Genomic DNA, 19,822 nt, shown 5'->3' on the forward strand with positions numbered 1-19,822 from the left:
TACAGCACCCACCGTCCATTTAATATATTCTGTTTCTTTATTTCTTATTATTACTGTATTATAAATATCAATTAAGCAATAGGTTGAAAACTTTATTATTGTTAATTCATTTGAAAATGATATAAAACAACTACGACAGAAAAAAAATAATATTTATCTACATTAAATGTTTGTGTCAAATTAAGTAATCTAATCTCAAGACTTGAAATTTTAATTGACGATACATATATCGCTTAACCATGGTTAACAAATATATATATATATATATATATATGTCTTATATTCAGTACTTCAATGTATGATTAGTCCATGAAAATAATTAACTTTCCCAATTAAGTTATTTCTTAATTTGTCATAGTTCATAGAAGGCAAAGGTCTCTAGGAGAACAAACATGCACTCTTGACACCCAGGAGCGGACCCACGTGGAGGTCAGGGGTTCATCTGAACCCCTCGTCGAAAATTTTTACTGTATATATAAGGTTTATTTTTGATTTTATGAGTATATATATTAAAATGAAGCCCTTCAATAAAAGAGAAGCATGGCTCAGCGGCTAATGGGTTCAACTTTGATCGAAATGCTTTGGGTTCGATTCTGGCTTGCAATATTTTCCCATTTGTTTTTTTTTTTTTGCTTTGAAAGCTGAATGGGCTCTTGTTTTGGGCTCAAATCAGACTCCATTTCATTGGTTTTAGAAGGCTGAATGGGCTCCTTTTTTTTTTCTTTTTTTTTTGGGGAACTTTCACATATAGCCATTCAAAAATAGGGTAATTACTCTCCATAGCTATAGTTTGATAATTACAATTCGTAGCTACATGTTATATGGAGGAGAGAGGCAAGCGAGACTGGGAGAGAGAGGAGAGAGGTGAGAGAGAGGGGGCAAAGAGTGGGAGAAAGGTGAATTGTATATGTATATAGGTTAGATAATTGTATATTATACATATGCATTTGTATATATGGCAAGCGAGATTGGGAGAGGGAGGAGAGAGGCGAGCGAGGTTGGGAGAGGGAGGAGAGAGGCGAGCGAGAGAGGGCAGAGAGTGGAAGAGAGGTGAATTGTATATGTATATAGGTTAAATAATTGTATATTTTATACATATGTATTTGTATATTCTGGCGAATTATACATATACAAACGTGACAAATTATATAAACTCGAAGTCAGCCCGCGTAATTAATGTATAATGTTAGTCGTGAGTGGTAATTATAGCAAACTATAGCTATGATGAGTAATTAAGTAGTATAAGTTTGCTTAACCGCGTAATTTTTCCTTTTTTTTTTGGGCTGAATGGGCTCTGGTTTCGAGCTCAAATCCCAACTCAATGAAATGCCTCATTGTTTTTTATTCAATGTAAAGCTTCATTACTATTGAAAAAATTACTTGGATGGACACCTTTTAATAAATAATTACTGATTTTAACGATACTTTTCATTTATTACCATTTATAGCAATATATAACAATAATATGTTAAATCTGCAATATGTATTAAAAGTGAATTAAGTATGCAATATATATATGTATTATAACTGTTTTTAAAAATATATTATGCTTGTTTGGTAAGAAGTTGACACATTGTATTATAAGTGTATTAAAATGTGTGATAAATGTATTATCCATCAATAAAACTTGTATTATATGTGAATAATAAATTATTCTTTGTAATATGTATTAAAACTGTATTATAAATGTATTAAAAGTGATCAAGTGAAAAAAAATTGTTATTGCTATAAATGGTAAATATTTTTTTATTATAGTATATTTATGTAAGTTCTCCATTATTTCTGTTATCATTATTTCTCTCTCTATGCTATTTTTTTTTCTCAATTTATCTTTATTTAAATTTATTAGACATATTTTAGATAATTTTGTCTTTTATTCTTCTTATTTATACTTCTCATTTTATTTCTACAAAAGTCTATTTCCATGTACTAACGATGAATTATTATTAAATTTGAAATTGATTTACAAAAAATATTATATAAAATAAATTAAATTAAAGTTAAAACTACAAATTTAAAAGTCGTGAATAATCTTTTAGTAAAATCTAATTAATTGATTTCCCCCCTTAATTTTATAGTATTTCTTTCTTATTTTTTTCAGTTCGATTTTAAAAAGATGAAAACTAAACTAAACTTATTTGTTCTATTCATCATTTGTCTTTTTCACGAATGACTAACCTATTAAATTGAATTAAATGAACTAAAAAATCGACAATGTCAATTATTTATCTTATGAATATATATTATAATATCTTAGTGGTTGAATTTTTTAAAAAAAAAATCAAAAAATAGAGTAGAACACTGCAATATAAAAGAGAAAAAAATCACAAGAAATATTTTTTTAAAAAGCTCGATGGAATAGGGTAAAAGTAAAAAAAAAATAAACGCAGCATGACAAGGCAAGTTAAACTTATTAGATTCAGATTACTAGTTTCCTTCTATCTCGCTCAGTTTTTCATCTTGTAATTTTCACATGTTTACTTCTTTATATTTCGAATCCCCTCCACAGAAATTCTAGATTCGCCACTGTTAACACCCCTTCGTTAGAAAACTATATTGTATAGATAGGTAACTTATTTATTATATATATATGTGTGTCGAAGATATCATATAATAAGAAAGGGCTTACTTTTCTAAGTGATCTTTCTGTGCCAATTATTTAGACGTCATTTAGATTGTCATCTATTAATGATTTTGTGCCAATTATTTATAAGATCGCATAAGATATAAACATTCTTTTTTAATTTGACCTCAATTGATATATGTCTATGTTTTTTAACTTTGGATTCAAGGAAAGGAAAAGGTTACTTTCGGATAAAAAATAATAAATAAAATGAAAACAAGATAAAATCTTATATCAAAACGACTTCTGGCATCATCGGAAGGATCGAAATTAAACCACATTCGTATATAAATAGACACTTGAATTTGTATAAAATTGAACAAATAGACACATCTTATGTGACGTCTACATGTCAATTATGTGTCTTATATATATATTATACCACGTACGATACATGTATATATCTACTTGTTTAATTTTATAATACTACATCATAAATGAGTTGAATTAAATTAAGGAGACTAGAGTAACTACGAGTTGATTCTATATGACGCGGGGAGAAGGATATATGCGTTGACCTTTCTTTAAATGTAAACACTCATTGGGGGCAGTGTCGGAGCCACCTTCAATTAGGGGTTCATCCGAATTTCCTTCGGCGAAAAATTATATGATTTATACATGGTTAAAATAATTTTTTAGGTATATATAGTATATGTCGAACCCCCTTCGACTACTTCGTGTGTCTATTTTTTTAGATTTTGAAAATCTTGGCTCCGCCACTGGGGTAAATACTTATCAAAACATGTACTCTTAAATGTACAAGTATTATGCTAATTATTAGACAAAAGAGAAAATCATTAAAATTAACTAATGATAAACTTTGTAATGTGAGCCAATCTCATCTAACATGGGCAGATCAAGTTCTATGTTTAATACCTTAAAAAAGTTGCAGCTAATTCAGTTTAAAAGCTATTTAAAAAATTAAGATTGCATCTAATAATATTATACACCTTTGTTTTTTATAAAGAAAATCCTATTATTATAATCAATGAATATCTCGAAGTTGGCAAATGGCAGCACGTTCAGTACATTCTAATTTTTCTGTTTTAATTTATTCTATGTGAGATTTTAATTTAATACAAAGTTTTAAAAAAATGAAAAGATTTTTGAAACTTATCATCTTAAAACATGTTATATCATTTGTATGACTATATGTATAAAAGCTTACTAGTGTGATAATATTGAGTTCTACTTTTAATGCGGAGTATAAATTTATGTGCTAAAATTTATACTGATTATAAATATTCATAAAACGATAATTATATTATTGTCACTAAATCCTTTATTTATTGTAATGTATGTCGGAGCAACTACTATCTATATCACAATCTAAACCTTAATGACTTGTGGTAAAGAGAGGGAGTGGAATGAGAGATCTTTACGTCGTATATCCTATTCATCTATTGTAGTTTTACTTATATAGGAGAAATTAGTGCCATCGGTGATCTATATGCTGCTGATCAAACTCTTCAAATATGTCGACGGATACATATCAAACCCTTCAAAAGTCATGCATCTTCTGCAAGATCCAACACGAATACAACATTTTTGGACAATCCAAGCAACATAGAGGGTAATTACTAAAAAATACCCTCAAAGGCTTTTAATTAGAGCACCATAATCATTGAAGTTATACTTATATAAGAAAAATTAGTGTCATGTGTGATCTATGTTGCTCAGACTCTTCATATATGCCAACAGATGTATATCAGATCTTCCAAAAGTAATACTCATCTTTTGCAATATCTGACACGAATGCAGCAACATTTTTAGACGATCCAAGCAACATAGAGGGTAATTACTACTATAAATAAATGGCATCTTGAAGCAACACACCAAAAAAACAACTTGAAAATTTGAGGAAAAAATGGAATGGGAGTGGAACTATGTTGTTTGGTCTATAATCATCATAGTACCAACAACTCTAATCATAGTATTTTTCAAAAGAAATTCTTCTTCTTACAAGTTACCACCAGGACCACCTGGTTTCCCAATTTTTGGCAACATGTTTGATCTTGGAACATTACCATATCAAACAATTGCAGAATTTAAACAAAAATATGGCCCTGTTGTATGGTTCAAAATTGGCTCTGTCAAGACCATGTCAATTTTATCAGCCAACACAGCTACAGAGTTTTTCAAGAACCATGATTTCGCCTTCGCGGAGCGCAAAATCATTGACACCATGTTGGTTCATGACTACAACCTAGGGTCATTAGCTATAGCCCGGTATGGCACATATTGGCGCGTGCTAAGAAGGATATGCACCGTTGAAATGTTCGTGCACAAACGGATCAATGAAACAGTGGATATCAGGAGGAAATGTGTTGATGACATGATTCATTGGATTGAGAAAGAAGTGAATTCAGTGGAAGTCAAGGGAAGTGGGATTGAGGTAACGCGATTTGTGTTCCTCTCAACGTTTAATATGCTAGGGAATTTGATGTTTTCGCGTGATTTAGTCAATCCAGGATCAAAGAAAGCTTCCGAGTTCTTCAATGCCATGATGAGGATCATGATTTTGTCAGGCACTCCAAATATCTCAGACATTTTTCCACGTCTTAGGAGGTTCGATTTACAAGGTTTGAAGAAGAAGATGCATCGCGAAATGGGAATAGCTCTTGACATTGCCTCTACGTTTGTCAAGGAACAGATGAAGGAGCGCGAAGATGGTGAAGAAAAGAAGAAAGATTTTTTAGATGTGTTGCTTGAATTTGAGGGTAGTGGGAAAGATGAACCAGCTAAGTTATCAGAACATCAGATCACCATATTCATATTGGTAAGTCTTAATGCACATACAACTTATCTTTACGCTCCAGTCCCAAACAAGCTACTCCTTCTGTTTCAATTTGCTTGTCTGATTTTGACTTGGCACGAGATTTAAGAAAGTAAATGAGACTTTTGAATCTTGTGGTCTTAAACATGTCATGTGGAAAGAGATATTCTTTTTCAAACAGACTAAAAAGGAAAGTAAGACAGACCAATTGAAACAGAGGAAGTAATTAAGACGGTGTTGATATCAAGAATGCTAATGTACATAGTTTACTTGAGATGAGTCTTGATTAGATATGAAATGCAGGAGATGTTTTTAGCCGGATCAGAGACGACTAGCAGCAGTGTGGAATGGACGTTGACAGAGCTCCTACGCCACCCTGAAGCAATGGCAAGAGTAAAAGCAGAGATCTTTCAAATTGTAGGACAAAACAAGAAGTTTGAAGAAAGTGACATTGACAATCTGCCCTATATGCAAGCTGTGGTTAAAGAAGTGCTAAGATTACATCCTCCACTTCCTTTCTTAGTGCCAAGAAGAGCGATGCACGACACTAACTTCATGGGGTATGACATACCAGAAGACACTCAAGTGTTCGTGAACGTTTGGGCAATTGGAAGAGATCCTGAATACTGGGACGACCCTTTGGATTTCAAGCCCGAGAGGTTCCTTAACTCGAAGACTGACTTCAAAGGACAGTGTTACGAGTTCTTACCATTTGGTGCTGGCAGGAGGATGTGTGTAGGCCTTCCTTTAGGTAATCGAATGTTACACTTTGTTTTAGGCTCGTTGCTTCATGAATTCGATTGGGAGCTTCCTAGTAATGTCACTCCTATATCAATGGACATGAAAGAGAGGATGGGAATGACAGTGAGAAAATTCAATCCTTTGACAGCAGTACCAACAAAAACATCTGGTTAAATCGAAATCGCTTTAAGGTTGTCCTTTGATGCTGTGAAATGAAGCCACAGAGAACATGAGATTCGACTTTCTTGTGAATTTTCTTGTAATAAAAAGCTGAGATATTAGTTCTGTTTATGCATTTGAGTTATCTTAAGCTTAGAGTTGGAATATTTGCCTCGGTAAGCTTTCAGATCCTAGATTCGCCTCTGTTAAATGTATGGACGAATCATCAACCAACTAGTCAGGTACTCGAATCTAAGCAAACTACGAGAGAGTTACACGAAAGCATACAAAACTACTATAACGACCCAAGTACATGACACGTACTGTACGGTTTGGCCTAATAGACTTCACGTATTTGTCTTTTGGGCTACTTGAGTCCAAAAGTATGTGTAACATCATGTGACCTTGAGCTATGTCTTATAAAGCTCTTCACTTTTCTCTCATTTTGATGTGAGATTCACCTAAGATGTCATGTGCACCTCATCTTCAGAAGCTTGTCAAGTCATGTTTGACCCGCCCTCTATATACTACTACTACAATTTAGAAGGCCAACATCAACTCTCCACAATATGACGTGAATAATTAAGTGATAATATGGCGATCCACATTAAACATTTACATAAATTTTATATTTTTTTCTTTGATGTATAATTATTAACTCACATATTTGTTTTAATACTTTTAATATTATTTTATGATAACGTATTTTGTATGACTTGACATACACATGCAACACACTTATCAACAAAATCAACTCTCTAGAAACTGTGAACATTTTAGTTAAAAATATCACGCAATTCAATGTAATATTAGAGCAGGCAAATCTTGCTTGAATTATACTGTAACTAATTACAAAAATAAAAAATAAAAAAAACCACATGGTTACTCTTAACAAAAACAAATATAGGTCTACATGTGAGTGAATATGCCCAAAAAAAATAAAATCAGGTGTTGATCACGATTCCCTAATTTGGATCGTGACAACAAACATATAAAATAAGAATAGAAAGAAATATAAATTTGCTATTGATTTTATAAATTGCTTATATCATACTACTTTGAAGTCTTCGTCTTTTTGGAATCTTAGGTGAACACAAAATGCTTAATATACTACTATTATTAATAATAGTGTTCAATTCTGAAGAAACATATAATAAATAAGCACAATTTAATAAATAATATATATATTGTATTTATTTATTTTTTTAATAGGTGTAAAAAATCTAAAACGATACTTATTTTGAGGGCGAAGAAGTATTAGATAAAAGAGAAACCGTAGAAATTAACAGATGATTATGACTTTGTAATGTGAGTCAATCTCAAACTAATTTCATGGCCAGATCAAGTTCTATTATTTAATACCTTAAAAAATTGCAGCTAATTCAGTTTTTTAAAATAATTTACCCCGTAATTTCTTCATTTCAATTCATGTGACATATTTTAACTTAACATAAAGTCAAAGGAAAAAAATAAAAGACTTAATATTTGTGTCTTATTAAACTTATTGCATCATTTGTATGACTATAAAAGCTTCTTGTAGCGGAAGACTAGAACACATCGCGATTATAGAGGGGTTGGTAGGTGGCGGATGTCATGTTATGTTGGAGCAACTACTTATATCACAACCTAAACCCTAATGTTTTGTGATAGAGAGATAGTGGCGGAGCCACCTTATGCTAAGGGGTGTCAAATGACACTCCTTCGTCTGAAAATTACATTGTTTACCTAAGTCATTAAAATTTTAGTTTTATGTTATTCCACTACTAGCACCAGCGTGGAATGGACGCTGACAGAGCTCCTGTGCCACCTTGAAGCAATGGCAAGAGTAAAAGCAGAGATCTTTGAAATTATAGGACCAAACAAGAAGTTTGAAGAAAGTGACATTGACAATCTACCATACACGCAAGCTGTGGTTAAAGAAGCATTAAGATTACATCCTCCCCTTCCTATCTTATTTCCAAGAAGAGCAATGCACTACACTAACTTCATGGGGTATGATATACCAGAAATCACTCAAGTGTTGGTTAACGTTTGGGCAATTGGAAGAGATCCTGAAAGCTGGGACGACCCTTTGGATTTCAAGCCCGAGAGGTTCCTTAACTCGAAATCTGATTTCAAAGGACAATGTTTTGAGTTCTTACCATTTGGTGCTGGCAGGAGGATGTGTGTAGGCCTTCCTTTAGGTAATCGAATGTTGCACTTCGTTTTAGGTTCATTGCTTCATGAATCCGATTGGAAACTTCCTAGTAATATCAATCCTAGATCAATGGACATGAAGGAGCCAACATTTCATTGGACCGACTTTAATATTACATTTCTCTATAGCAGCCAAAATATATCCGGACAAAACGTCAATGCTATAAAGAGGTGTGACAGTATTTAGCTGGGGATATAGAAATTATAGCTTCATTAACAAGACCTCTCCATACAACAAAGTTAAATAGTTCATGATGAAACACAAGACAACAATGCTAAATATTGATCTAGACTTGGTCGTCAATGCTAAAACCTCTATCTGCAGCATAATCAAGAAAACTGTAAAGTGGTATGACTTTATCGCCGTATTTCTCGAGACCATCTAACTCTCTCTTAGCCTGCGCTCTAAGATCCTCAGCAACTTTCACAGCCTTCTCAATGCCATAAACGCTGACATAGCTTTTGCCTTTCTTTTTCTTCCCCTCGGTTTTGTCCTCTGTCTTCTTTGCGTCCAATATATCGTCAACAACCCGATATAAGACACCAACAGCTCGACCATATTTTCTCATGTGTTGGATCTCCTCATCTGAAGCACCAGCCAAGAGAGCTCCACAAACGGCAGAGCACTCACCCATTTCACCATATTTCTTCTCTTGAACAAAATCAATAGCATTTGGTCCACCCTCAAGGTCAAGGAACTGGCCAGCAGCCATGCCAGTGGACCCCACAGCTCGAGCAATCTCTGTAATGACCCTGAGGACTCGATCCTCGGGAACTAGATCACTTGGAGTATGGGCCACAATATGCTGGAAACCAAGAGGGAACAAGGCATCCCCGGCTAAAATTGCCATATCTACACCGAAAACTGTGTGATTTGCAGGAAGACCTCGTCGAGTTGTGTCATCATCCATGCAGGGCAAATCATCATGAATCAATGAAGCAGCATGAACCTAATATAAACAGATCCAGGTCAAATATGGAATTAAGATATGGCGTCAAATGTAAACATCAATACAACAGCAAATCTCAAGCTCAACCAGAGGATCAACCCACAAAGATATTGAGTTAGAGATCGCCATATCATATACAGTTAAAATTCATTCAGTGAGCACATTACACAAAACCAAACACAAAAATTAGTGATGCAAACGTGATGTAGCAAGCAGCTGAACCTACCTACTGTTGCATGTTTAGTTGCCTCAAGAATTTGGTCAAGTTTTATCATGAATAGAACAAAAATAAACGCATCCTTTTTTTTCTTTGATAAGTCAAAATAGACCTCATTGAACCTGAGTACAGAAAGATTGTGCAGAAACAACAGTTGCAAGAAACGTCGGCACCTTCTACTCTACAAGGCAGATGAAGTTCACTATACTTCTTTACATCACTGGTGTTGCTCACTTTGCACCAAAAAGCCAAAAAAAAGACAAACATCTGAACTTGATCTAATAATATTTCAAACTCTAAGAAATTGACCAAGCGGTCGAAAACATGAAATAGCCTTGGAGACCAAGGTATGAATCCCAAACAGAGGTGTCACTAGGTGTTTCTTTCCACATGTCTAGCTTTAGTGGCTGAGTTACCTGATATTTGTTCTTGTAGAATTTACCAGGTACCCAATGGATTAGTTGAGGTGCATACAAACTGATCTAAGATACCACCGTAATCAAAAAACAAAAAGTCAAAATGTTATATTTCTGCTTTTCAAAACTCTTTTTTCCTTAAACTGGATAAGCATGGCTAATACAAAAGTAAAATGGTTCGGGTGGGAAAGCTCAAGCATTAGATCATAGAAGCTTAATTTAAAAAGGTTATATATATATACACGACTGCTGCAGTTCAAAGGCCAGAAGGCAATAGTATCAAGCAGTTCATTTACCAGAACCACACACCCGACACCACACCCCAGCCAAATTTAATTTCTGCATTGGTTCAAGGATATATTTGTGGAGACAAGCAAGGAGAAGATACTCAAGTTATTCGGTGCAGCTGTGCAGGCTATGAGAGTCCTGAATAACAAAAACTAAAGGTTAACCCTACAACGTGGATGCTTTGCCTTCAGTTTATTATCCAACAAAAGATCCTCAATCAACTTAAGTAATGTTTGCACCTTTCTACCAAGGCTACAACGAGTGGAACAAGCAGAACAAAGTCTTAAGAAACAAATGAGGGTCAACCAGTGGTGTCCTCTATAATCCAAAACAAATAAATGAACAATACAAACAGAAAATTAGAAGGAAGAACAAGTTTTCATCTGTAAAATTCAACAAGGAAAATATCCACATACCAAACCATATACATAGTTTCTCAGTAGTTCCATTTGACAATTTTCTTTGTAAACACCCCAACAACATCAATTTTATCTTCTTTTTTTTTTTTTTTTTTCGTGTGTGTGTCGTGGGGTGGGGAGCAAAGCGAATAAAGATGAAAGAACTAACCATCTCTAAGGCACAGGCAGTGGGAAAGGCAGCAAGCCGATTTCCACCAAAAAGCTCACATGCTGCGACACACATGATGGGTGGGGACCTTTTGGTACCCTTGGCTAGGACAGAGTAGCGCATTGCCTCATAAATCTGATTTGGGTACTTAACTGGAACCGCCTCATCAAGTTTCTGGTTGATATCACTAATTAGAGTTGTCCAATAGGTCTTAAGATCAAACTTGATGGACTCAGACGCTGTCGAAACAGAAGAAGAGCACCGGATTGTTTTCTGCATAACCATGCGGCTCCTTGGAAGACATAAACTAGGTGAACAGCTCATCACCATAGAGAAAACCATAATTGATCTCTGTTTTCTTCTCTTTCCTTGATAGCTTCCTGCTAATATTCACAACCATCTGAGATAATTTGCAGTTAATTATGCATATTATATTACCCAACGAGCTTTCTCCACACAATCATCAACATTTGAGTGCAACATTGAAGTAAATACGTTCAACATGCAAATCAACACCGCCTAAATTACACTTTTTTTAATTTAGTGACATCTTCCAACCATCATCGGTTACAGTTACGGCAATCAGAGCCTCAGACAATAAACACTAATCAAACGGGAAAAACAAAATTTGAAAAATAAGCAAAAATATCAAGATTGCTACTAAAAAAACAAACACGTTATACACAAGCTGGAATTACAAAATTACTGCCAAGTGTTCCATCACTTCACCACATCACACTATCAACTCTTCATCCCAAAAGAACACGGCAGACAACACAAAGTAATTAACTATTAGCAGGAAATGAAATATCTCCCATCTTGCAGACAAGCTTACACAGGCCACATGGAAGAGTGAACATGACCCAATTTACTAAACGTATCACCCTGAGTCCAACTGATGGCCTAAACAATTAATCACAGTTTATCCTTCTTGCTCACCATTTAAAGTCTAAGGTGGCTAATATCATCAATAAATCACTTACCCCTCAACCCCAAATTAGTTGGGGTAAGCTAAATCAACCTTTTTATCCATTCCGCTCTATGTATTCAAAGAACTCATCGTGGTTAGACTATAATTAGACTTAGAGGTTGTTAGTTATGGGTTCATCTGAACTCATGAACCAAATCGCTTTGGCTCAAACTCTATATATGTGTTAAAAACTTCACTACATAAGTACAAATCATTGATTCCCAACCCATTTAGAATCCTGAACTCGACCCATAAAATTCAAACCCTGAACTCGCCTCCATGTAGACTGGCTCGGACACGTCATATGTATCCCGAATTCCATTCTGCTCTATGTTTTCAAAGAATTCATCATAGTTAAGACTATCATTAGACTATGGGTTTGTTACTTACATGTTCATCCGAAACCTATGAACGTGAACCCAATAACTTTGGCTCATATTCTATATATGTGTTAAATACTTCACTAAACAAGCACAAACAATTACAATTCCCAATCCATTTAGAATCCTCATGTCGAACCCATAAAATTCAAATCCTGAATACACCTCTAGTTAAACTACTCATCAACCTATCGCAACCCTCCTACTTTACACTAATACAACATCGCCGAGTTCTAAGGAGTTAATTAGAAACAAAGAAATTAAACTTGTTGGAAATTTAACAAGGAGTTAACTAATGTAAAAAAAAAGTTTTTTTTTTGGAGAGATTCAAGAGTTGTACCTTAACAGCAACGGGGAATTTGATTCGCCGGTGAATCTGCTCTCCGGCGCCGGCGAAATCGGCTTATCTACTCTCAGTTCTCAGTAATTTCTATCTATTTAGTTCGGATCTCAGATTGTGTATGTTAAACGGATTTTAGTTCAGATTCGTTAAATAACTATCAATTCTTACCAAATGGAAATAATGTGTCACTACCTAAAATATGATTTTAAGTAAATATTTTCGAAAACAGTCTCTCTATTTTATAGACAGTGGTAAGGTAACATATGCATCTATTTTATCCTTTTTCGGATCCGCTTACACTTTATTCAATTATTTGGGTTGTTATTACGTATTGTTTCATATTGTATTGTATTGAATTTGTTTTAATGAATATAGTGTTCGGATAGATTGTATCATTTTGCATCGTTACACAATGTCACATATCCATAATTTGAATGGTTAACATCCCAATAAAGTAAGATATGGGGTAGAGGTACTACGAAAGGTAGAATACAAGATTAAATATAATTATTAAATAATAAATAAATAAAAATAAGAAGAAAAAAAATTAAAGTAACGACGCCATCACACTATTTGAACATTACCTAAAATGAAGTTTTTTCATCATTATCGATTATCTAATGATGAATTTAAAAGATATAATACAATAGAATCAACGTATCAATAAAAATACAACCACGGTATTTTACTCCAAAATACATTGAATTAATATGGTTTACTATGAATATCTAGTGTAGATAATTTTTTGTCAATATTCACATTTAGTAATAACCTATTTGGTTAAACTTTAAGAAAACACTTCCTTTTAAAATTAAAAAAACAGCTTTTTTTTTTTAATAATATGCAAAAGAAAAATGTATTTTGGGAATAATATAGAAGTAAAAGTAAAATATGAATTAAGAGTTTACTTATTGAGTTTTTGATATATACATAGAGTTTGATTCATATTAATTGCATTTTGTTAGGAATCTGAACTTTACCCCTATTAGTATCCAAGTAATAGATTATGATATGATGGTTGAAATTATTAGTGTGTATATATTATGATCACGAACTTGAATTGTGGATATCGTTTCTTTAAAAATGTGAGATAGAGTTACATTGAATAGATCCTTGTGAGTGGATTCTAACTTAAATCTCATGCCTAACGAAACCTAATGCATTGAACTATTTTTTTTTTCTCTAATGTTTATATACTATATAGCAGTATGCACTTATTACACATTCTTAAGAATTTATATCCTAACACATAAATAAGGATTAAAAAAAGTCATGCGTACACCTTTTTAATAAGTTTTTTAAGATATATGTAAATGAAAAATACGATAAGTATTTTGAGTCGGTGGAAGTAATACTTTTTGGGAGTCAACACCACACCCCATTATCTCTTTAAGTACAAAACTCACCAAGAAAGTAATTCAAGTCATTTCCCAATTAACTAAAATTTTCTTCCACTAAAAATGTATTATATTATTTATTTATTTATTTATAAAGTAACATTTTCCACTAAAAAATGTAGTATTAAACATCACTAACCCATTGTGGACCAAGAACTTTTAAAGAAAATAATGTAATACTAATCTGTACTAATGGCCCAACAGCCTGGATAAATGTTTTATTGTCCAACTGTGTCTTCCTTTTTGTTCTTCAAAATGTTTTCTTTCCATCTCTTTGGAATGATTAATTTTTGTTTGTCCATACATATATGATTTCAAATATAATATTTGCAAATTAGGGTTTGGTTATGATATTTGGTCCATGACCTAATCTAGAGTCAACAAGTTCTGAATGAGCGAAATTTTAGTACATATATTACTTTTATATAAGTATGTATAATATAGTTCGAGTTGAAAACACTAGCTTCAGTAAAAGCCATTATGTAACTCTGGCATGATCATAGACTATGAATTTATACAATTATGTTTTCAAAGAAAGCATTGCATTGTTTGACTAATGAAACAAAAGCATTAACATATCCAGTGTAATTCCAGAATGGGAGATCTGGAGAGAGTAAGATGTACATAGGCATTATCCCTACCTCGTAAAGATAAAGAAATTGTTTCTGATAGACCCTCAGCTTAAAAAAAAAAAAAAACTATAGAGATGAATATAGTAATAACGACAACAACATGCCTAGTGAAATCCTACGAGTGGGGTCTGGAGAGGGTAGAGTGTACGCAAACCTTAACCTTACCTCGTGGAGGTAGAGAGGCTACTTTCAGAGGACCCTCAGCTCCAATGAGAACAATAACAATAACGAAATAATGTGAAACGGAGAGCAGTAGACAACATTCATTAATTCTCCAAATAACAAAGTTCTTGAGTATATATAAATCAATAGAAGAGCACAAGTTTTATGTCAACATGAGGAATGAACAGTTTGGTTATCAGATGGAACCTTAAGCAGCAGCAGGAAGAAACAAAGAATGTACAAAACCTCACTACAAACTCAATCAAGCAAACAACAAACTCATCTTTAAGTGATTCTGATCAGTCATTTAGGTGTATTAATCATGATACATGTGGTACGCGTTCGAGTTACTATCCCTGTGGAGAAAATACTCACTACTAGTTCTACCGCAAGATGACTCCATCAACGGTTTTGCACTAACCTCTCTTCCGAATCTTGAAAGGTAATTCAGACCCATGAGAAGTTCAATGACTGCTGCTTCAGTTCTGGTTTGGTTTGCAAAGTAGAGAGTCTGCACGAGAAGCACGTTAGCCCCATAAACCAGTCGTTGTTTCTCAAAGTTCCGTTCAGAATGCCACCTTATCGTGTTATGAGCGAGTGGAGACAACCATTCTAATATCCTTCCGAGTGCCAAACTCCACTCTGCTGCAAGAGAAGCATCATAAACAGATGAAGTCAATGATTTAGCGAACAATTTTAATCTTAACCTTAGAGAGTTTCTAATGCTAGCAGGCAGCATATTGTATAGATCATCTCTTGCATCAAGACTGATTAAATGTGGAGCCGACGCCAGTTTCTCTATAAGTATGATGATGTTCGCGTACTTGAGTGTCAAAGCAGCATAACCAAGAGTATCTTCAGGAACGATTAACAGCTTTCGCTTGAAATTGAAAAGAGAAGCTTTAGTCAAAATTACGCTATTGGAGGAGGCAGGAACAGGATTCGTGTCTTCAAACTTATCGGTATCTTTTTGGAAACTGTCATCTGATTTTGAGACGTCGCTGTTGGAAGGCATGCAACTCTCAAGAACAGGTGAATCAGTGCCACTATTTATGCATCCTTTAAAAGATCCAACATTAGCAAATCGCCTGGATCTCGGCTGTGGTGGCTTTCCGCAAAAGACAGATGACTGTCGAAGAAGAGACTTTCTATTAGTTGGTCTATCTTTATTCCCACTTAGACCAAGGCTTGAAAATGACCTGCCTATAGAACCTAAATAAGATTCCGACGTGCTATTTTCAGATGGATAAACAGAGGACAGAGTAAGAGCAGATATAGACCGGCTACGATCAAGATAACCGTTATCGATGCCCTCAAAATGGTTGCTTCCTCCGGAAACTCCTGTCTGATTTGTCCCGAATAGGTACTTAATCCTCATGATTATTGTGAAAATAGATCGAAGCAAAAGACGAACAGTATAGTCATATGTTCTAACCCAAGGAGACATTTCTCTCAAATTCTTCACTTCCTCTCGTTGCCATATAACCTTTTGCCTAAACTCGAGCAGTTTCATCTGACCTGAACTAGCACCAGCCTGCATCCGCCTCAATGTTTGCTCAAGCTCTGCGAGCACTTCGAGCTCCTGATACAATTGAGTCGTGGCTGCAACAAATCTCTCCATTTTCTTAACCTTGCGCTCCATTTTCTTAAGCTTATATCTCCATGCACACCCATTAAGTTCGATTTCGACTGGATCTTCAAATATTCGTTCAAGATTGTGATAAACTGGATCAGAACATCTCTTACCGAGCGTAGTCAATGACTTCGTGAGAGATCCCAAATTGTCAATTATCTCTGCAATAGCAAGATCCATAAGATATTTGTCATCTTCAGCAACAAGCTTCTGAATGCCAAGTGAACTCGAGATTTCTTCTCTTAACTTGTCAATTCGCCTTTCATTTAGGCACTGCCACAAGTTAACCACCTTAGACATCAAAGTTGCAATTTCAAATGCAAGAATTCCTATCACATTCTTCCTCTCGGGCTCTGAAGCAGAGCTCTTCCGCGAAGTTCTCCACAAATTAAAAAATGATTCCGTCACAGTTTCGACTCCCATCATGCCCCAGTACAAAAACAGAACTAGATTATAATCTCAGGAATTCCACCTACCTGTTGAAAAGAGAAGAGATAGCATTAACCACCATGACAATGACAAGACAACAACTTTGAAAAAACATTGCTTAAACCACCATAGTGTGGATTGTTATGATGATCTGACTAATAAAGCTCATCTTATTATTCTAAAAGCAACATTCACACTCCGATTCTAAATCTCGCAACTTAGCAATTTATATTCAGAAAAGAAAAAGGACAAGAAGACTAGCAAATATTCTTTCCTTTCTGGTGTCCAACTAATTGTTGAAATCCCTTTTTTTCTTGTTCTCTTTTCAATCTAACTCTTCGACATCCTTAAAGATGCAATTTTTATCAAAGCAAATAACTAAAGTCCAACAAAAATTACTTTCACTAACACATTTTCAACTTGTTATCTACAGAAACTTGAAAAAGGCACAAGGCTGTGGCTATTTACTTCCATTCAGGTTTCAGGATAACTGAAAGAACAAGAAAACAAAACTCAAACGGAGAAGAAAAGTCAGAAATAAAGAACAAAACAAACCCCACAATCTAGTTTTTCCATATCTTTTGCCAATTAAGAAAAACAACCTCAAGAAACAAAGAAAATACAAAACCCTATTTCAAAAAAAAAATTAACAGAACACATCCATGAAATTTCAAATCTTTAAATTGAAAAAGGGTTCTTATAAACTGATTATCAGCCAAAATTTTAAAAAAAAAATTCTTTACAAAAAAAGAAACATTAAAAACCATCACAAAATACTTTTGGAAAATCAAGATTCAAATTTGACCCTTCTTCTTCAAACAATAAATAAGCAAATACATAAATTCTTTGCTACAACCTGAAGATCAACTATAGCCCCAAGAAAAAACATGAAGATTCCATTTTTAGCCCATTTTGCACTTAAATCATCTTCACCATCAAACAAACAAAAACAAAATCTTTACAACAAAAATGCAGCAAATAAATAAATTCTTTTGCCACAAACTGAAGATTAACAGTAACCCAAACAAATAAAGATTCCATTTTTACCCTTTTTCTTCACTAAATTCATCTTCACAATCAAACATAATATGAACATCACAAAAATAAAATAAAAAACAAATCTTTACAACAAAAATGCTTCAAACAAATAAATTATTTGCCACAAGGTGAAGATTAACTCTACCCCCACCCCCAAAAACAAAAAAAAGATTCCATTTTTAGCAATTTTTTTGTCATCTTCACCATCAAACAGCATATGAACAAAAGAAGAAGAAAAAACATATCTTTACAACAAAAATGCAGCTAAAAGAACACCAAAAAATCCCAAGAAAAGAAAATTAAAACTCACCCTTCGTTTGGAAAATGAGAAGTAAGCTGAAAAATCTGAAGAAACATTTGATTCTTTGAGAGAGAAAGAGAACTGAGCTGTGAGGGTGAAGGTTTATAACGTACGCACCCAGCGCAAAATAGGAAGGATCCGTAACAGAAAAAGGGAGAAATGTAGAGTTTGTGCTACTTTACACTTGAGATTTTATGAGTAGGCTAATAATAAAAAGGGGAAGATGCTAAAGTGCGCCGTAAGAACCGAAGAAATATAATTTGTAATTATCTGATATTTTTATTCTTTTTTAAATATATTCACTTTTACGAAATGCCACTGTAATTTTTTCTTGTTTTGGCTGTCTCTTGGGGAATTTAATGGAGCATATCCCTGTTGGAATGTTTTTTTCTATTTTGGTTATTGATCGGGTTGAATTCGAGTTTTGAGAATGAAGAAGTTTTTGAATGAAATGTATTTTACCTTGAAAGTGAATTTTACGATATAAATTTGAATTAGTTGGATTTCAAAATAGGTAGTAGATATCGAGGAAAAATAAAAGAGATAAGTTAATCGTTGAAGGCTATTGTATAGTGGTACGTATTCTTCATTGTTAATCGAGAGATCTTGGATTTGAGTTATGATAATGTAGTCGTCTTTGATAGGGATTGTTTTTACCTCCAAAGTAAAACTTTACTGTATGAATTTGAATTAGTCGAATCTCAATACAGACACTGAACATTAGGTAAGAAACAACATAATTGAAGTTATTCGTTAGAGGTTATCATACGGTAGTAAGTATATCCTTCATTTTTATTTGTAATTAGAGGTAATGAATTCAAACTTTAAGAATTAAATTATTTTTTATAAGTAGCACATTTTACCCTCAAAATAGAATTTCACGGAATAGTCAGGCATTAAAATGGATACAATATATCAGATGAGGAAAAACAAAAATTACTAAAAGCTGTGAAGTTAATTAATAGAAATCTATGGGCTGTTTGACCACAAATCTTTCATTGTGATTTCAGAGATACTAGGCATATGATGTGTCTAACAATATTCTTATTTATTCATTTTATTATTTTATATATATTCATTGTTATTGATTATGATGATGTGCTAGTTGTTTTAATATGTTCTTGCATGTAATGTGTCTCTTCAAGTGCTTGTTGAGATTAGTTTTATACTATAGTTTTGTTATTAAATTTTATAAAACACGAGGAGACTATGTGTCTATTAGGAAAACATCAAGATATGTCATATCCTTAATCATTGATTTATCCAATACAAACTCTTACTAATTTGTTTTAATTAGACATGCCTCATTTAATCAATAGAATAGCTCGTTCGCTTATATTGGGAAGAGATGATTAAATAGGACATGATATATCACATATTACTAAGGATATGATCATAGATGAGAGAACATGGAGGTCAAGGATTATAGTAATAAATTAGTAATAGTCGCGCACCGTCTAATTTCACTTATCAATGGTACTGTTATTTCCTTGTTCTCCTACCTTCTTAGACTTTGAATTTGTTATTGCATGTTGTTTTCTTTCTTTTGGTTCTTATATTGATTGTTGTTACAACTGCTAGTTTTTTTTTTACTGTATTTTTTT

General features: G+C 33.6%; 5 protein-coding genes across 7 annotated transcripts in view; 3 read left to right on the forward strand and 2 right to left on the reverse strand.

Moving 5' to 3' along the window:
- LOC125824718 (enolase) overlaps nt 1-19,822 on the forward strand; it is a 233,916-nt gene that overhangs the window by 133,223 nt on the left and 80,871 nt on the right. The gene's annotated exons all lie outside the window — the stretch shown is intronic.
- On the forward strand, nt 4,491-6,314 carry LOC125824679 (cytochrome P450 76A2-like). Its single transcript, XM_049504074.1, has 2 exons — nt 4,491-5,402; nt 5,703-6,314. The coding sequence occupies exons 1-2, from the start codon at nt 4,491-4,493 to the stop codon at nt 6,312-6,314; spliced, it is 1,524 nt and encodes a 507-aa protein (XP_049360031.1).
- On the forward strand, nt 8,116-8,682 carry LOC125826768 (cytochrome P450 76A1-like). Its single transcript, XM_049506107.1, has one exon. The coding sequence runs from the start codon at nt 8,116-8,118 to the stop codon at nt 8,680-8,682; it is 567 nt and encodes a 188-aa protein (XP_049362064.1).
- On the reverse strand, nt 8,601-12,781 carry LOC125824750 (heterodimeric geranylgeranyl pyrophosphate synthase small subunit, chloroplastic-like). 3 transcript variants are annotated; one of them, XM_049504096.1, is made up of 3 exons: nt 12,624-12,781; nt 10,934-11,313; nt 8,601-9,445 (listed from the first exon to the last, which is right to left on the reverse strand). In XM_049504096.1, the coding sequence occupies exons 2-3, from the start codon at nt 11,273-11,275 to the stop codon at nt 8,783-8,785; spliced, it is 1,005 nt and encodes a 334-aa protein (XP_049360053.1). In that variant the 5' UTR covers nt 11,276-11,313; nt 12,624-12,781; the 3' UTR covers nt 8,601-8,782. The 3 variants fall into 3 exon arrangements, with proteins under 3 accessions (XP_049360053.1, XP_049360068.1, XP_049360060.1); XM_049504111.1 differs by having other exon boundaries at nt 10,934-11,316; nt 12,624-12,780; XM_049504103.1 differs by having other exon boundaries at nt 10,934-11,333; nt 12,624-12,780.
- On the reverse strand, nt 14,917-18,472 carry LOC125824620 (protein PSK SIMULATOR 3-like). Its single transcript, XM_049504020.1, has 2 exons — nt 18,228-18,472; nt 14,917-16,926 (listed from the first exon to the last, which is right to left on the reverse strand). Exon 2 carries the CDS (start codon nt 16,874-16,876, stop codon nt 15,134-15,136), a length of 1,743 nt encoding a protein of 580 aa, XP_049359977.1. The 5' UTR covers nt 16,877-16,926; nt 18,228-18,472; the 3' UTR covers nt 14,917-15,133.

This window comes from Solanum verrucosum, unplaced genomic scaffold (assembly GCF_900185275.1).
Source record: "Solanum verrucosum unplaced genomic scaffold, falcon-dt-bn FXZP01000125.1, whole genome shotgun sequence".
Taxonomy (NCBI): Eukaryota; Viridiplantae; Streptophyta; class Magnoliopsida; order Solanales; family Solanaceae; genus Solanum; species Solanum verrucosum.